Below are 17,241 nucleotides of genomic sequence, written 5' to 3' on the forward strand. Positions count from 1 at the left end.
CAGGGCCGGCCACGGCTGCGGGAAGATGCTTCCCGGTGTCCCACAGACAGTAGGACGTGCGAGGGTGATCCTTCACTCCCGCGAAGGCCTTTGTGCTCTGAAGAACAGTCCAGAGCAGGACGGCAGTGTTCTGGCCTCAGCTAAATCTCACTGGCTTTCCATGTGGACATGGAACACATTCGCACTCAGGCACCTCTCCCAGCTCAGAGTACACTGAGCCCAGACCTGATGGGGGGACAGACCGTGCTGTGGGTGAGATAGTCAGCTGCAGTGTGTGGGGACGCAGGAGGCACCCACGCATAGCTAGGGTGTGGCACATGTGTGACCAGCCCTGTGCCTGAATCAGGACCCTGCTTCCCACCAGGAAGGTGACCTCTATGTCTGCATCTGTCAGATGGTCATACCCCTCCTGGAGAGGTCAGGAGGATTAAAGGAGAGGAATGAAGGACTGTGAGGTGTGAGGCGCTGGACAGACGGGCACTGCTTGGCCAGGGCCACCTGTTTGGTTTCCATGTCCCTGCAGTAGCAAGATATGTATGAGGGAGGGTATCTGGGGTTCTGGTGGGGCAGGGTCCACGAAGAATGGAGCAGGCCTCTGCTCGCTCGTCTTGCCCCGGGCCAATGTGGCTGGAAGTGTGTGCCAGCTCCAGTCAGGGGGCAGCTGCAGCTGTGCGTGACCCAGGAGCTCCCACCTGCTCCCTACAGCCACACAGCTGGAGGGGGCGAGGTGGTTTGAGCGCTCCCATCTGAGGTACCTTTGTCCAGTGACCTCCAGGCACCCTCTGTGCCGTTTGCCTTCCAGTCTTTCCTCCCCACGTTGCCATTTGCCTGGGGATCTCCCATGAGCAGAGTGGGATATGGGGCCTTCCCACAGGTGGGTGCAGTGCACAGCAATGTCTCTGAGGGGAATTGCCCAGCTAGGTCACAGCAGGATCACCATGCAAATGAAGTGACCACATCCTTTTCAGTAGGATTTGGTAGTTTAAACCGAAAGTCAAGTGGCATTAGGGTTCAACTGCAGTAAAATCCTCCTGGTGACTGCATGGTGGTTACGTCTTGGCTTCTGAGATTGTGTCCCTATAGGGACTCTCAGGGAGAAGTCTCCCCATGAGGGAGGAAGGCTCTATATCAGGAGCAGCAGACTTGATCTGTGAAGGGACAGTCACTGTGGAAATTTCTCCACTCTAGTCCTACAAAAGCAGCCACAGGAGTAGTAAGCAAATGCACTAAACTGTGTGTCAATAAAACTTTATTTACAAAAGCACAGTGGCCAGATTGGCATCTTCCATCCAAGGAATGTGACTGGTTCCTGGGCTCCTGCCTTTTGGAGCCCCAGTTTCTGCCTTGTTAGGTCATTATTTTATACCCACAAACCTGGGACCAGATATGCCTCAAAAGCAGCAATAGGGTCCCACAGCAGGGCCCCAAACCATCCCAAGATTGGACCAGTTGGGAATCCAACCCTGGGGTTATCAGTCCAGAGCATCTGTTAGGGACCCTGGAGTGCTGTAGTGTGTCCCTGTGGAGCAGGGGAGTGTCCCACCTGGGCATGTGTAGCTTGCCCTGGGGTGGAGTTTATGTGAGGGCTTCCGGGGCTTAGCTCAGGACTGGGGTTGGCTTCCTCCCATGTTTTGGGCAGCAGTCTGGACACCGTCTCCGTCCCTGGGAGTGTTCTGCTGCAGGTGGGGCTCAGTCTGCCGTGAGGCCTGCAGTCTGCAGGGTCGGTCACAGGACCAACAAAGCACTCCGTGGTTTCCTCAGTCGCAACACAGAAAGAAAGCGAAGAACTGGGAGACCTGTGTCTTCTCCAGTGTGTTTCAAGGCCCCCCAAGAGTGGCAGGGTCAGTAGCTGCTTTTGGGTCTTTGACCCAAAAGGCTGGGGGCAGATTTGCTTGCACCCCCAGGGTGGATGAGAGACCTTATGGGCACTGAAGCTGTGTTCTGCCTTCTGCTCCCAGCCCTGTGTTCAGTTTGACTCTCTTTAACCTCAGGTGTCCCCACGAGGCCACTCAGATCTCTAGACCACTCTGAGATAGCCCCAGGGATGCCAGCTTACATTTTATCTGTCTTTGAAGGAAATTTCCAGAACTCTTTGCACAATTCAAGTCTTTCCTGGGAGTGAAAGAGCTGTCGTTTGCACCGCCCATGAGCGACCGATCTGGGGATGGAATAAGCCGGGAAATCGACTATGCATCTTGCAAGCGCATTGGATCCAGCTATCGGGCTCTCCCCAAAACCTACCAGCAGCCCAAGTGCAGCGGGAGGACGGCCATCTGCAAGGAGGTAGCGTCCAGGGCTCCCTCCCAGCCCTCCCATGCCGCAGATGAGGGACCAAGTGCTTGGCCCCCAATTGTGGGAGAACAGGTGGGGAAGGTTTTGGCCATGGAACCCCCCTGAGCAGAAGTCACAGTTTCCTATCCCAAAATGCAGATCTGTGGTATCCGACTTACTCCTCCATCTTTCAGACTTGGGTTTATTGCTGCTGGGATCCTGCTGTGTCCCTGGATCACTGACATCAGTATGGCTTAGCTTGACCCTTAAACACTTCTTCAGAGTTTGTGGACAGAGGATTGCTGCATTTCCAGAATTCGGGAGTACCTGCTGGTTTTCAGAATATTTATAGTCCAGGGGTTCGCAAAGTACCATCAGCCGAATCTGGCCACCTGCCTGTGTTTGCAAAGTTTTGCTGGCACACAGCCATGCCCATTTGAGGGCCCGATCCCGATGCCTGTGGCTACCTTCTCAAGGCACGGGCAGAGCTGAGTGTTCAAGGCTGAGCCAGTGGCCCTCAAAACCTAGAATATCGATCATCAGGCCTTTCGACAAAGTTCGCTGACCCCTGGAATAGAATAGTATGGCCAGTTAACAAAAGTCCTGCGTTTCCTTAAAACCTACTAAAAGTCAGTTTTACCAAGTAATTACCTATAAATGAGAACAGTGTCCACCTCTTCTGTGCCAAGTAGTGTAGTCAGCACCTGGCTGCTGGCGCCTGCCTTGCCTGTCACTCGTTTCCTCCTGGTGCAGGTTCTGAATGACACCTGGGTCTCCTTCCCGTCCTGGTCAGAAGACTCCACCTTCGTCAGCTCCAAGAAGACGCCCTATGAGGAACAGCTGCACCGCTGTGAGGACGAGCGGTTCGAGGTGCGGGCACCCCTTCGTGTCCTCCTGGGCTGCATCCCTTCCTCCTCCACACCTCTGTTGGCTCTGGGGGCAGGGACGCCAGCACTGCCCAGCAGGGGGCAGCTCCCCAAGGCTGCCCGTGTCTTCTGGTCCTCGATGGCTCCCTCGCCGGCCACACAGTGATCTCTCCCCCGTAGTAGTAGTAGGGCTGGAACCCCGGGCCCCACCTGTGGGTGGCTGCTCTACACCATGCTGCACCCAGGCCCTTGTAGTTCACTTTATTTTGAGACAAGATGTGCTCGGTTGCCCAGGCTAGCAGTTAATTGTATTTTCCTCATGGACATTCTGGTGAAGATCGTCAGCGTCATAAGCAGCTAAGGGAGAGCCAGTCCAGGTTCTTCCACCTTCCTTCCCCGCGGCAGCCGACTCATAAACCTCCAGGACGAGACCACAGCCTGGGCCCCGACATCGAAACGACCTCCCGTCTCCTTCAGATCCCCAGCTGGACTTGGGCTCGCCACGCGCCTGTGCGTGTCTCGGAGCTTCCCCTGCTGTCCCACCCGGTGGGGGTTGATAGCCAGCAGACACGCGCGGGCCTGGGGTTCCGCAGGCTGAGAAGCCCAGTGTTGGATGCCTGAATCTGGCGAGGGCCTTGCGCCATCACAGGGAAAGGCAAAGCAGGCAAGAAAGATGAGGGGTGGGACGTGGCCTTTGGCAGCACACCCACTCGAGTGACGCCGTCCACCAGCCAGGAGGGCGGAGCCCAGGTGCTCATCCCTGCCTGGCGTCCCGCTTTGTGGCACTGATGTGCTGCAGTCCAGCTTCAGCGTGCGTTTGGGAGGGGGCATGGAGACCGTAGCGGAGCGCGCCTGTGTTTACCTGTGTGCCTGGCGTGCACGTGCTAGGCGCGTGTGCAGTCTTCTCACCTGGGGCCTCCCGTGTCCACCAGAGTGAGATTCTAACCGTTCAGGTCCTGCCTAGACCCCTCCTTCTGCCCTGATTCATAACCACGTCAGCCCTTTCCCATCCCCACCCTGTCCCTAACCCTTGGCAACTGCCAGCCTGTCCTCCCCTCTGTCCCTTTGTCATTTCAAGAAGTCGTGTATCAACACAGTGTCCCGAGTGTCTTTGGGGCTGTGCCTGTGGTCCTTTCCTGTGTATTGTTGCGAGTGACCCTGCTTTTGATGCCCTGGAAGTCAGCCTTGGGGACCATTCCTCCTCAGATGGGTCTGTGTCCTGGCTGCTGGCTGCTCATGCTGTGGTGGTGCCACTGCTGGGGTCCAGAGCCAGCCGGGCTCTCCTCAGCCCTCGTGAGGAGCACCACTTCCCCGTGCCAGGCCCCTCCCTGGAGGCTCCCCGAGTGCCTGGTGACCGACCTTTCCTGCCTTCCTCCCCGTAGTTAGACGTTGTCCTGGAGACCAACCTGGCCACCATTCGTGTGTTGGAGAGTGTGCAGAAGAAGCTCTCACGGATGGCGCCGGAAGACCAGGAGAAGTTCCGGCTGGATGACGCCCTGGGCGGCACGTCGGAGGTGATCCAGAGACGCGCCATTCACCGCATCTATGGTGACAAGGCCCCCGAGATCATTGAGAGCCTCAAGAAGAACCCCGTCACCGCCGTGCCTGTGGTCCTGAAGAGGTGTGGTAGGCTTCTGCCCGACCTCCCGGGAGCCCCCGCCGCAGCCTGGCAGTGTTTCCCAGCGTCCGCCACCACCCTGCTCCAGCTGTGAATGGTGTCTGTGCGCGTGGTCATCCCTAGACGTAGGTGTGGTCATCCCCCCGTCCGCAGGGGTTAGTTCCAGGACCTGCGCGGATGCCAAAATCCACGGCTACTCAAGTCCTTATAGAAAATAGTGGAGTTTTTGTACAGAACTTACCCATAGCCTCCTGGGGACTTCAAATCCTCTCTGATGTCTCACGACACTTAGTACAACACAGGTGCGCGGCAAACCGTCATGCTGTTTTATTTAGGGAATCACGAGGAGAAAAGTCTTTGTTTTCAGTTAAGACACTGTCCTCTTCCCTTCAAGCGTCTCTGTCTGCAGCTGGTTGAATCTGCAGATCAGAGTCTGAAGGGCCGACGCTCACTGCTTCAGAACTCCAGTGCGACCCCCAGCGTCAGGGCTTGGTTTTATGTAACAGCACCTCTTGGAAACTGTCCCGCGCTAGCAGGTGGTTTCCTCAGTGGCCTCTCGCAGGCAGGCGCCGTGCTTGGCCCTGGGGTGCAGACCTGACCAGGCCGCCGTGGCCCCTTCCTCAAGGACGCCAGTCGAGCAAAGGAGCTGAGTGGGGACCAGCAGCTACTGAGCATGCTCAGTGCCCAGAGGGAGAGAAACCTCAGCTGCCGTGCTTCCGCAGCCCCACCGCTCCTTCCCTTTTGTGTCCCGCAGTGTCCACTGCACAGACCAGGCTGCCATCGGCTGAGCCTGAGTCGTGGCTGTCCCTGGTCGAGTCAGGCTTGTCCTCTAAAGGGAAGGTGCCCTGAGGTGTCCCCAGTGCTGAGCGAGTCTCATCCCTGCAGGCTGAAGGCCAAGGAGGAGGAGTGGCGGGAGGCCCAGCAGGGCTTCAACAAGATCTGGCGCGAGCAGTACGAGAAGGCGTACCTCAAGTCCCTCGACCACCAGGCCGTGAACTTCAAGCAGAACGACACCAAGGCCCTGCGCTCCAAGAGTCTGCTCAACGAGATCGAGAGCGTCTACGACGAGGTGAGGGCCAGCCCCTGGGCCACTGTGCCTCAGGGGGCTTGGTGGCATCACCCTCGCGGGGCCGTGGTGGGCGAGCTGTCGTTTCTGGGTGCCGTGGCCCAGGGGAATCAGGGACTCTGCTGTTTGTGGGGCGAGGCTCCTCCCTGGGCATGGAGGACTTCGTTCAGGTGACCAATAAGAGCGGCTTTCGTCTGTCATTGCTGCCCATGTGCCAGGCACCACCAGGGCTCAGAAGGAACATCACAAGTCTTGCTTGCTGTGCTCAGCTGTCGTGCTGATTGGAACAGGGAGACCGAGGCTCCAGACATCGCCACTTGCAGGCGACCAGGGTCCTGAGTCCTCGGATCCCTCCGACCCTGGGCTTTGCCTTGTCCCTCGGCAGATTGTGCCCGTCAGGCTCACGGGCCTGAGATACAGAGCTGTGGCAGGGCCGCGCCCTCTGGTTTCAAGAATTGGGCCCTTTGCACAACCTGCACCAGTAGGAGCCTGAGGTGGGAAGCTTGGTGGGACAGTGGCCACTGGGTGCGGTGGCAGCCAGCTGCCACGGAGGGTGGCTGTGACTCTTGAGAAGGTGGGAGGGAAGGGGCACTGCTTCTCAGGCAGTGTCTGGATTGGGGAGGGGACTCCCTTCCTGCCCCGATGTCCACCGGCGCTGCCATCTGCTTCACTCCGTCTCCTCATTCCACCGGGTCACGCCTGTGATCCCAGCTGGAGTCTGAGGCAGGAGGACCAGAAGTTCAAGGTCAGCTGGGGCAGCTTAACAAGGTCCTGTCTCAGAATAAGCAGTAAAACGGGCTGGGATGGAGCGCGGTGTGGAGCTGCTGGTTAGGTTCCAGTGTCGCATAAACAAACAAACAGACAATCATTCGGTCCCCTTACTCCCCACGTAGCCACGCAGTAATGGTAGTACCTCGACTTACGGTAGGGAAGTCGGAGGCAGAGGAGCCAGGAAACTGGTCCCAATCCTCCTGCTCTGCATGGGGCACAGCCGGACAACCCGTCTTTGCCCAGAGCCCTTCCCTCCAGGGCCCACCCCATGGCTGCCCTGGCTTCCTCACTCTGGTCCTGAGGTGGGTCCTCTGGCCCGAGACTCCGTGGGGCTAGAGACACCTGCAAGGGGTGGGGGGTGATGGCCGGACCCTCAGGACCACCCTGGTATTGCTGCGTTCCTGGGCCTCTGCCGGGGTGGACTGATCTGGTGCCGGGGTCTAGGGGCCCTGCCGCCTGCCCCTCCTGGTGGGTCCTGCTGCTCCCGCCTCGCCGTCAGCAGAGCACCTTTGCGCTCATGCTCACCTGTTCCAAAGAGGACTTCTTAAAGTGCTTTCCGAGGGTGTCTGTGGTGTAGACGAGACAGGGCACTTAGGAAGCCCAGGGAGCTCAGGTCACCAAAGAGCCCCGGCAGGGCAGGGCCGGGCCTGCAGCCCACCATGGGCACCAGCTCCCTGGGAGCAGCCCTGCCCGGGCACCTTGGGCTGCTGGCACACCCCTCCCGTTGTGACAGGACCCAGCTCTGATGAGGAGCGGGACTCCTCTGCTCCAGAAAGCTGGGTCCTGTCCAGAGACTGTGGGCAGCCCCCCTTATACTGTGGGAGGAGCCCCGTAGCCTCCCTGGACTCGCCACTGAGCGCCTGAGGGACTCCCAGCCCCGCCACAGGGACTCACTCCACAGGAACCTGGGCACTCTGCCTCTGCCTGGAGTTGGGAGGATCGTGTGCTCCCAGGAGAGGTCTGGGTGTCTCGGGCGTGCTGGGGAAGTGGTGACTGTCTTTAGGTTTGGGGAAGAAAGTCTGAGGCCAGTGGCGAGCCCAAGAGGGCAGTTTTCCAGGGAGAACAAGTGGGCAGACAGGACATGCGGAGGCCCTGCACACAGCGGGGAGCTTGGAGGCCCAGGGCCTCGGGAGAGGAGCAGGGTTCCTGTGAGACCTTGGGGGCTACGGCGGTGCCCAGAGGCTGGGGTGTTCCCAGGGCCTGGGCAGGTCTGGGTGGTTTAGTTACATAGTCCTGCTGCTGTCACCAAGTCTCCCTGGACATGGCGAGGAAAGTGGCCAAGTGGGTGAGGCTGGTGGAGGGGAGAACAGACGGGATGGCAGGGGCTTGGTGACCCACATGGTGTGAAGGACTGAGAGGGGGGTTTCGAATGTACATAGGCCTGGGTGTCACTGAGCATCTGCGCTTGAGTGACGAGAGGGCAGCGAGGCCCGCTGTGCACCCTGGCGGGAGGGCTTGGTGCAGGCCGCTCGGGTCAGCTGGGCCCAGGGGCTGGGGTGCTGCTCACCTCCTGCACTTGGCTCTAGCTGCCTTAGGCTTTGGTGGTGCCAAGCTGGCCTTGCTGGAGGCTTGCCTGGCAGGGAGCCACAGCCCTTCAGGTACGGAGCTAGGCTGAGGCTCAGAATGATGCATCGGAACCCTGTGGCCTCAGGACCCCCGTCTTGGAGTTCACCCATCTTTACCGCCTGGGGACCCGTGACCCTGCCTCACTTCAGTGAGAAGACCAGGAACCTGGGCTACAGGGGAGGTTGAGCAGACGTCCCTCATCCTAGGTCCTACAGTGTCCCCACACGGGTCCTCGCCCTCTCTGGGCCGTGCAGGTCCACCCTGGGGTCCTGGCCCGTGGTGACACGTGTGTGAGGGCGGGGCCTTCCTCGCGCTGGGCTGCTTCTGCCTAACAGTTGCCCTGTCCCCTCAGCACCAGGAGCAGCACTCGGAGGGCCGCAGTGCCCCCTCCAGCGAGCCGCACCTCATCTTCGTCTACGAGGACAGGCAGATCCTAGAGGACGCGGCGGCCCTCATCAGCTACTATGTGAAGCGGCAGCCGGCCATCCAGAAGGAGGACCAGGGCACCATCCACCAGCTGCTGCACCACTTCCTGCCCAGCCTCTTCTTCTCCCAGCAGCTGGACCTGGGGGCTTCTGAGGAGTCAGCCGACGAGGACCGCGACGGCCCCCCAGGCCAGAGCTCAGACCCCACTGAACGGAAGAAGCCGGCACCAGGGCCACAGGGCAGCCCCCCAGAGGAGAAGGGGACCTTCGGGGACACACCAGCCACTGAGCAGCCGCCCGCGCCGTCACCCAAGCCCCTGGACGACGTGTACAGCCTCTTCTTCGCCAATAACAACTGGTACTTCTTCCTTCGCCTGCACCAGACCCTGTGCTCCCGGCTCCTGAAGATCTACCGCCAGGCGCAGAAGCAGCTGCTGGAGTACCGCTCGGAGCAGGAGCGGGAGCAGCTGCTGTGCGAGGGCCGCCGGGAGAAGGGCAGCGACCCCGCCATGGAGCTGCGGCTCAAGCAGCCCAGTAAGGCCCCTCGCCGCCCGCCGGGGCCCCGGTTCAGTCTGTAGCTGGCGAGCACGCCAGGCTGCGCTCCGGGTGGCCCTTCCAGATGAAGTGCAATCAGCCCTCCGTGTGCTCAGGCCACAGCCTCAGGTGCCCCAGCCGCAGTCAGAAATAGTCCCCCTAAAAAGTACGTCTGTGCCAGACAAAGCAGACGGGGTCTTCTTGTCCCGTTCCCTGAACAATGCAGTGTGACAGCTGTGTACCTGGAATGTGCCTGGAGGCAGGTATTCGGAGGAGGCTGAGGTGATTCAGAAGTACGGGAGATTGCTCCTGGGTCCTGTCAGATGCTGCCATTTATAGAGGGACTTGAGCATCTGTGGGTTTGGAACCAGCCCCATGTGGATACCAAGGGACGAGTGTTAAGTAACGGTTTTGAGTGGGAAATGGCTACTGGAAAGTTAAGTCTCAGACAGAGTCTCAGGCCCCCTCCTTGCTCCTCCGCAGTGACACCTTCTCTAGATGTGATCACATCCAGGCACAAGTAGGCATTGCTCGTTATCCCCCACCACAGCTTTCTCTCACCAGTCTTCCTGGTGCGTGTGAGGCCACCACAGCCTTCTCTGTGGCACTTAGTGCCACCCCCAAGTCTCGTGGCTGAGCCGTGTACCCAGAGTAAGCAGCCTCAGTGGAGGGTGGCCGTGCACGCTGGCTGCTCGTGTTCTCATCCTGGTGGTGGCTGCACGTGCGCCAGGTCCTTGGCCAAGGCTGCCAGGCCCACAGTGGGTTTCCTGGGGCTCCCCAGGCGGGAGCTCAGCCCACGTCTGCTCACGGCAGTGGCCATGGGGCATGAGCGGAGCCTCGCCGTCCGTCTTCCCTAGGCGAGGTGGAGCTGGAGGAGTACTACCCGGCCTTCCTGGACATGGTGCGGAGCCTGCTGGAGGGGAGCATCGACCCCACGCAGTATGAGGACGCCCTGCGCGAGATGTTCACCATCCACGCCTACATCGGCTTCACCATGGACAAGCTGGTGCAGAACATCGCACGACAGGTGAGCGGGGCGGGGCTGACTCGCCGTCCCTGCCCGTCGGTCTGGACTCGGGAAACCAGTCCTTCCTCCACCCAAGGAGGCTTGACCCGGGGTCGGCTCAGCAGACTTTCCACTGTTTGAATTGAGATGAAAATCAAATAGCATAAAATTAATCATTTTGAAGCGCATGGTTTCATAACACTTAATACAGACCCAGCATGCCTGATGCAAAAATCCAAAATCCGAATGCTCCAACATCCAGAACTTTGATGCCAGAGGTGGAAAATTCCACATCACGTAACACTGTTTTATGCACAGAATGATTTAAAATATTGTATAAAATTGCCTTCAGGCTGTGCACATGAGGTATAAGGAGCACAGGTGAATTTCTTTTCTGGACTTGAGTCCATTATGCACATATAAATATTCCAAAACTGAAAATACCCCAAATCCAGGACATTCCTAGTTAAAAGTATTTGGAAAAGGGAGACTTACCTGTGCCATTCATGGTGTTGTGCAGCACCCCCTCTTTCTAGTCCCATAGCATTTTCATCCCCCCCAAAAAGAGACCCCCCGCTCCCCTCCCTTGTCCCCTGGCACGCAGCTGCTGACCTGCTTCCTGTCTCTGGATTCGCCTGTTCTGGATGCTGCGTATCGATGGACTCACTCGCCATGTAACCTTTTGCATCTGGCTTCTGTCACTTGGCATCATGTTTTTGAGGTCCATCCACTTGGTGGCCTGTGCTGTCCCTCCTGTGGCTGCCTGTGTTCAGCCATTCTCCACTGCAGGTGGTTGGGTCGTGGCCGCCTTGTGGACATTGGGACCAGTGCAGCAGCATCTGTGCAAGTTTGGGGTTGAGTCCCTGTGGATCTTTCTGGAGGCTAAGTTGACAGCATGTGTAAACCTCAGCCCCCCACCCTGGGGGGCATCAGCGGGGGCATATTGCTGGTGGAAAATGGCCACAGCTAAATGTCAGCAAAGGAAGTGGGTCATAAACAGCCGAGCTGGAGGTGGCCCCAGGACACGAGTCCTGTCTGGTGGCAGCCAGAATTGTTCACGGTGACTTCTGTTTCCTGATTATCAAGTAAGGCTGTTTATTGTAAACAGAAAGGCAGTCGGGGGAGAAAGCGCGTCGTTAACTCTCCCATCCAGACACAGGCACGGGAAGCTTTTCAGAAAAGGCACTTCCTCCGGGCTCAGCGCCCGGGCCTTGCATTCCCAGGCGCCCCACCACTGCCTCGCCCCGCTCCAGGGGCTTCTTCCTGAGCCACCCAGGACCGTGCCCAGCTCAGAAGTGGGCAGCTGGATGGGCTTTTGCAAATGTAACGTCCCTACCTCGTGTCCCCTGCAGCCGCCCCCTCCTGCCGCGGGCTTCCCCCATTCTGATTTCTGCACCGAGGTTTGAGCCACGTGTAAAGGTGTGTCACGGCCGCGTCCAGGAGTGGCATTCTGGGAGATTCCTGGTTCCTTCATCCCCACGCCTACTAGGGATGCCATCCGGGCTGTGAGCAGCAGCAGGGGGTCTCAGGGTGTCGTCTGCACGCGCTCTGTCCCCTTGCCTGGTGCAGGGTGCGGGTGTGTCCAGCCTCAGCACAGGCCTGCCCTTTCCCAGTGGCTCACCTGTGTCCTCGCCAGGGCTCCCCATCAGTGTCTTTCTGGGGTGCCTCGGGGCTCAAGTTGTGGGGCCATAGTTATGGCCTGAGGAGAGCTGTCCTCAATGTTGGCCCTGACGCTCCAGAGCCTGCCCTGTGCCACCTGTGACTGGGAGGCCACGGGATCTGCAGGGCAGCAGCAGTGTCCTGATGCCCTCCCTCTTTGCCCTCCACTTTGCTGGGTGCCAGGGATGGGTCTCCGTCCCTTCCTGACTCCAGCCGCGGTAGTGACCACTTTGGCTGGGTCATAGAGAAACAGCACCCAGGTCCCTGCGCACAGTGCCACACAGCTTCTGGGACAGCAGCCTTATTTGTGCACCAGAAGGTTAGAGCAGATTGGGCACTTTGATGAATACTTAAAAAAACAAACCAACCGAAATCCTTCTCTGCAGACATCCTAGAACCTGTCGCAGCAAAGACAAGCAGGCACGGTCGCGCCGCGCAGCTGTACCTGCAGTGGACGGACCCCAGCCTCTTGCTGCCTGCCGTCCCCAACTGTGGCTGCACTGAGCCCCAACTACAGCCCCGAGGCTAGGTCCCCCCCACCAGGGCTCTTCATGCTGCCACTTGTGACCTACCTTGTCCAGGTCGGGTCTGACCTCTTGGCCTCACTTTTTACAAAATTAGCATTCCTGCTTTTTAGCAGCCTCAGCTGGTCTGCGTTGGGCACCTGCAGTGTGTCAGGTACCCCTCGGGACCTGTGCATGCCTAGATGTCATTGCACTTATTCAACAAAGTGACAATTAGGGAGGATGTGTGTTGTCCCCCGAGGCCCAGGACCCCTTGTCAGAGCCCGTGGCTTGTGCCTGGTGGAGTCTGCTGCCCACCAGCTCAGTCTGGCCCCACAGCCTGCTGTCCTCGTCGTTTTCATGAACATAAAGATAAAAATGATGAAAATGACTTTAAGCCAAAGGGTGAGAGGGAGAATAGTGACCGTTCTCTGTCTGGCACATTTTCCTCCGTGTCTTTTCTGGGTATTTCTCACATCCAGGCAGAGGTGGTGGTGGTCTGACCAGATCTGGCCTCGTGTGTCAGTTTGGTCTGGCCTGGTCTGGTTTTGGGCTGGCTTGGGCTGGTCTGCACAGTGGCACGAAGGTCACCTTGTGTAGCCCATCAGGATCCTGGTCATTGCCCCCATGTCACGTATGTTTCTGGCCTTTGCCAGCTTCCTTGTGGGTGGGGTGGGGACTCTGGCAGGAGGTGGGGCTGTAGTGCCACCTGCTGTCCCTTCCTGCCAGCTGCACCACCTTGTGAGCGATGACGTCTGCCTGAAGGTGGTGGAGCTCTACCTGAACGAGAAGAAGCGGGGGGCTGCTGGTGGGAACCTGTCTTCCCGCTGCGTCCGCACCGCCAGGGAGACCAGCTACCAGTGGAAGGCGGAGCGGTGCATGGCCGATGAGAACTGCTTCAAGGTGAGGCCGCCCCAGCCAGGTGCACAGCCGGGGTGGGCGGGCTGCGGGTGGCCTCAGGTGCCACCGCTTCACTGCCAAGACTGACGCTGGCCTGGCCCAGGAGTGTGAGGGCAGAGCCCGAGAAGACGCATCGGGCCTGGAAGGTGGCCGAGCAGGTGATCGGTGTCCTTGTGACCTTGTCCTGTGCCGGCCAGGCTGTCTTGGTGGCTTCAGGCTTTTTTCCCCCCACCTCCACCCCAGGTGATGTTCCTCCAGCGCAAAGGACAGGTCATCATGACCATTGAGCTACTGGACACTGAGGAGGCCCAGACTGAGGACCCTGTGGAGGTCCAGGTGAGGCCCCAGCCCCCAAATCCGCACATGTGCACACAGCACGGGGGAGCGGACAGCATCTGGGGGCGGTGTGGCGAGGCTCCCGGACACACACTGGCCAGGGAGGCCACCTGGCAGCCACCCAGCAGTGGTGCCCGCAGCCCGCCCTGCCCGCCACCACAGGCTGTCCTCCATTTCCAGAGCAAACACGACTGCCCCTCAGAATCCACCATGTCCCAGGGCTGCAGGGTGGGGCGAGGGCTGGACGCCTCCCCTGAGGGCACACTCACTTCCTGGGGCTGCAGCCGGAGGACCTCAAAGGACAGGACCTACTCTCTCATGGTCCTGAGACCAGAAGTCCCCGATCAAGGTGGTGGCAGGGCCACCCTATGTGCAAAGGCCCCAGGGGAGGCTCCTTCCTGGCCTTTTCCTTCTCTGTGGAAGACCCCCTTCCAGAAGTTGCCAGGAAATGTGCTTTTCCTTAGCACGAGTCTGATTTCAGCAGGGTGGGAGCAGGTGAAACGTCCCTTGGGCCACCACTGGCCATGTCCACCCTGCTCAGCCCCAGGTCCTCTCTTCTTCCTGTCGTCTGTGTCCTGACATCCATTCCTCCCCTTCCTCCGTCCCGGACCCCACTCCAGCTGTGAGGAGCCCCTCCCTCCCCACCCCGAGTGAGGTCTCTGTGTGACAAGCACCAGGTCACCTGCAGCCTGACTTCTCCGGAGGCCTGGAATGCTGGTCACAGGCCTTGTTTGAATGTGACCTGGTTGTGGTGTCTCCTCATGGCCATGTCCTTGATTGCAGGCAGCAGTGTGGTGGTCTCTGTCACCCATTGGGCCCTTGGTGACTTCTGGCCCCCTTACGCTTTGGGGAGGGAGGGTGGAGAGCGAGGCCTGTGACCTGACGTGGAGCAGTCACGGCTGTCTCCCCGTCCTCAGCACCTGGCCCGCTACGTGGAGCAGTACGTGGGGACCGAGGGCGCGTCCAGCTCACCCACCGAGGGCTTCCTGCTGAAACCCGTGTTCCTGCAGAGGTGAGGGACCCCGAGGCTCAGTCTGGAGCGAGCAGAACAGTAGTCCCAGTGGCAAGGGAACCAGGGGTAGGGGCCGTTCCAGAGGCCCCAGCTGACGGGCAGCCTCGCCAGCCAGGGAGCAGAGGAGAGGGGCCGGAGCCCGAGGAGCCAGTGGAGGCCCCAGTGGAGGCCCGGGCACCAGCCCCGGAGGGAGGAGCCTCTGCAACTGGCGGGCCCAGCCCCGGGGCAGAGCCTGACCCAGACGGGCCTTGGGGGGTCAGGTTTGGGTGGTTTCCGGTTACTTCCACGCCCTCTCCCCGGCGTCCCTGGCACCCCCTTTTGCTCCCAGGAACCTCAAGAAGTTCCGGCGTTGGCAGTGCGAGCAGGCGCGGGCCCTGCGCGGCGAGGCCAAGAGCTCCTGGAGGCGGCTGGTGGGGGTGGAGAGCGCCTGCGACGTGGACTGCCGCTTCAAGCTCAGCTCCCACAAGATGGTGTTCATCGTCAACTCCGAGGACTACATGTACCGCCGCGGGACCCTCTGCCGGGCCAAGCAGGTGCCGCGCTCCGCCCCCCAGCGGGTCCTGATTCCAGTCCCGCCCTCTGCCCTCTGCCCTCTGCCCTCTGCCCTGGGCCCCCCTCACTCCCCTCCCCTCTGCAGGTGCAGCCCCTGGTGCTGCTGCGCCACCACCAGCACTTCGAGGAGTGGCACGGCCGCTGGCTGGAGGACAATGTGACCGTGGAGGCGGCCAGCCTGGTACAGGACTGGCTAATGGGTGAGGAGGACGAGGACATGGTGCCCTGCAAGACGCTCTGCGAGACAGCGCACGTGCACGGCCTGCCCGTCACCCGCTACCGCGTGCAGTACAGCCGCCGCCCCGCCTCGCCCTGAGCGCGACAGTGACGTGCCCTCGGCCACAGCCGCCGTCCTCGGGACGTTTTCCTGAACGAGTCGGCCCACGTCCCCCAGCCCTACTGCTGCGGGACAGCCAGCCCGGAGCAGGGCTCTGCCCCTCCTCGGCTCCTTGGCCCGTGTGGGCTTGTCCTGTGCCAAACCTGAACCCTCTGTGCTTGAGTCCTGGGCCTGGCCCATGTCCCAGGGCTGGGCAGCCGGGCTGGCCAAGGAGCAGGGACCACGTTCATGCACCTGCCCTGGCTGTTCGTCAGGTGCCAGATCCCTGCTGGGTGGGCACGGCCATCACTGGCCCTGTAGTCACAGTGTCTTGGAAAAGCCACAGTGACAGACACGCAAGGCGTGTACGTGGGAGGGGCTGGGTGTCCCAGAGACCCTCACACCAAAGCAGCTGGGCCCTGGGTGGACCTGCTTGTAAAGCAAGTCCTTCCCCAGTACCCCAGAAACGTCACCTAAGGGTCTGGGTGTCAGCTCCACAGCCATGCTTGGCACCCTCGGTCGCTCTGAGAAGAGCCCCCAACGCTTGGGTCCCACTGTGACTGATGTCCAGACCCGGAGCAGGCAGGCCGTGCCTCAGAAGACCCCTCTCTGGATCAGTGATGCAGGCCCCCTGCCGGTCCAGCGGCCAGACCCTGGGCCCACGAGGGGAGGGGCTCAGACTGTTCCCCTGGAGCCCTGTGGCCCACCTTGGTGGCCCTGTGCCTGGAGGGTGTTCTGGAAGCGCACACACACGCACACGTGTTTGCTCCTCTACGCGCATAGTGGTCATTGCCTTCTGCAGCAGCCAGGCCCCCCAGCTTCTTGGGGCTGCAATCTCGGGAAGCCCGAGGCCACCCTGATGCCCCTGCCCTGCACCACCACCCAGGCAGCCGCACAGCCCTCTGCCTGTCCGGGGCCAGCCCAGCTGCTCCCGGAGTCATTTTCTCCCTTCGCGAAGGACTGAGGTGACTTGTCCCTCCCTGGACCCCGGGTGTGGCCAGACCCCAGGTGATGGGCTGGGCCAGCTTCCCAGGCCCCTCCACCCGAGATCCTCGCTCAGCCCTGTGCCACCGTGGTGGAGCTGGCCCGCCACATGCCCTCCCGCTTGTGGCTGCAGCACCCACCCTGCTGCTGAGCTGAGCCACACTTGAGGAACCAGGAAGCAAAGACTTGTTTCCAGAAGTTTCCTGCGGGAATGAGTCTCCCAACACCTTTGAGCCCAGGCCCGGGCAAGGCAGAGCTGAAGGGCCCACCAGGGCCCCTCCCGTCTCTGGAGTATCTCACAGGCGCGTGGGACACGTCCTTGTTTCCTGAGGGGACTGGTCTCAGGACTCCTGAGCAGCCTCCCTGCAGCCCACGACCCTCCTGCCCCTCTCCCGTGGCCAGAGGGGAGGCCTCTGGGCCTGGGTGCTCTGGAGGCCCCGAGCCCCTGCCCGCAGCCGTCCCACCTCCCGCATGCTTCTAGGGAGTGACTCTTCCGTTTTCAAGGGATTTCTGTTCCGGGGCTTGTCCTTCTTCGCAGCTGTTTTGAATGTAGTTTTCCATTTCTATTTATTTGCACATTAAAGTTAAAAATTAAATATTGATGTAAAATCAAGAGGTTCCTTCAGTCATTTCCTATGAGAATCCAGATGACTCACCACGGAGTGAGTCATCAGGTGTCCCCATGTGCCCGCCTAGGGGCCCCTCTCAAGCCCCCCAGTAGGGCGGGACCCTGCCCCTGCAACCTGGAGGAGTCAAAGCAGTGCTCAGGTGGCAGTGCTGCCCGCCCCAGGTGGGAGCATTTTCTAGAACATTCTTTCCTGATTCCATTTCCACATTCAGTAGAAATGAGAATCTT

The 17,241-nt window shown here is 60.2% G+C and overlaps 1 protein-coding gene across 1 annotated transcript in view; it reads left to right on the forward strand.

Annotated features, from left to right (window-relative positions):
• Positions 1 to 16,992, forward strand: part of Sin3b (SIN3 transcription regulator family member B) — a 42,736-nt gene extending 25,744 nt beyond the window's left edge. Inside the window, exons 9-19 of the mRNA XM_047531223.1 lie at positions 2,076 to 2,283; positions 3,025 to 3,141; positions 4,520 to 4,758; positions 5,641 to 5,824; positions 8,511 to 9,117; positions 9,975 to 10,144; positions 13,015 to 13,188; positions 13,429 to 13,521; positions 14,439 to 14,533; positions 14,862 to 15,066; positions 15,171 to 16,992. Of these exons, the coding sequence (XP_047387179.1) occupies positions 2,076 to 2,283; positions 3,025 to 3,141; positions 4,520 to 4,758; positions 5,641 to 5,824; positions 8,511 to 9,117; positions 9,975 to 10,144; positions 13,015 to 13,188; positions 13,429 to 13,521; positions 14,439 to 14,533; positions 14,862 to 15,066; positions 15,171 to 15,401 (2,323 nt within the window). The 3' untranslated portion in view covers positions 15,402 to 16,992. The remainder of the gene's footprint in view (positions 1 to 2,075; positions 2,284 to 3,024; positions 3,142 to 4,519; positions 4,759 to 5,640; positions 5,825 to 8,510; positions 9,118 to 9,974; positions 10,145 to 13,014; positions 13,189 to 13,428; positions 13,522 to 14,438; positions 14,534 to 14,861; positions 15,067 to 15,170) is intronic.
• The last annotated feature ends 249 nt before the right edge of the window (positions 16,993 to 17,241 follow it).

The sequence above is a fragment of the Sciurus carolinensis genome, chromosome 17 (genome assembly GCF_902686445.1).
Source record: "Sciurus carolinensis chromosome 17, mSciCar1.2, whole genome shotgun sequence".
NCBI lineage: Eukaryota > Metazoa > Chordata > Mammalia > Rodentia > Sciuridae > Sciurus > Sciurus carolinensis.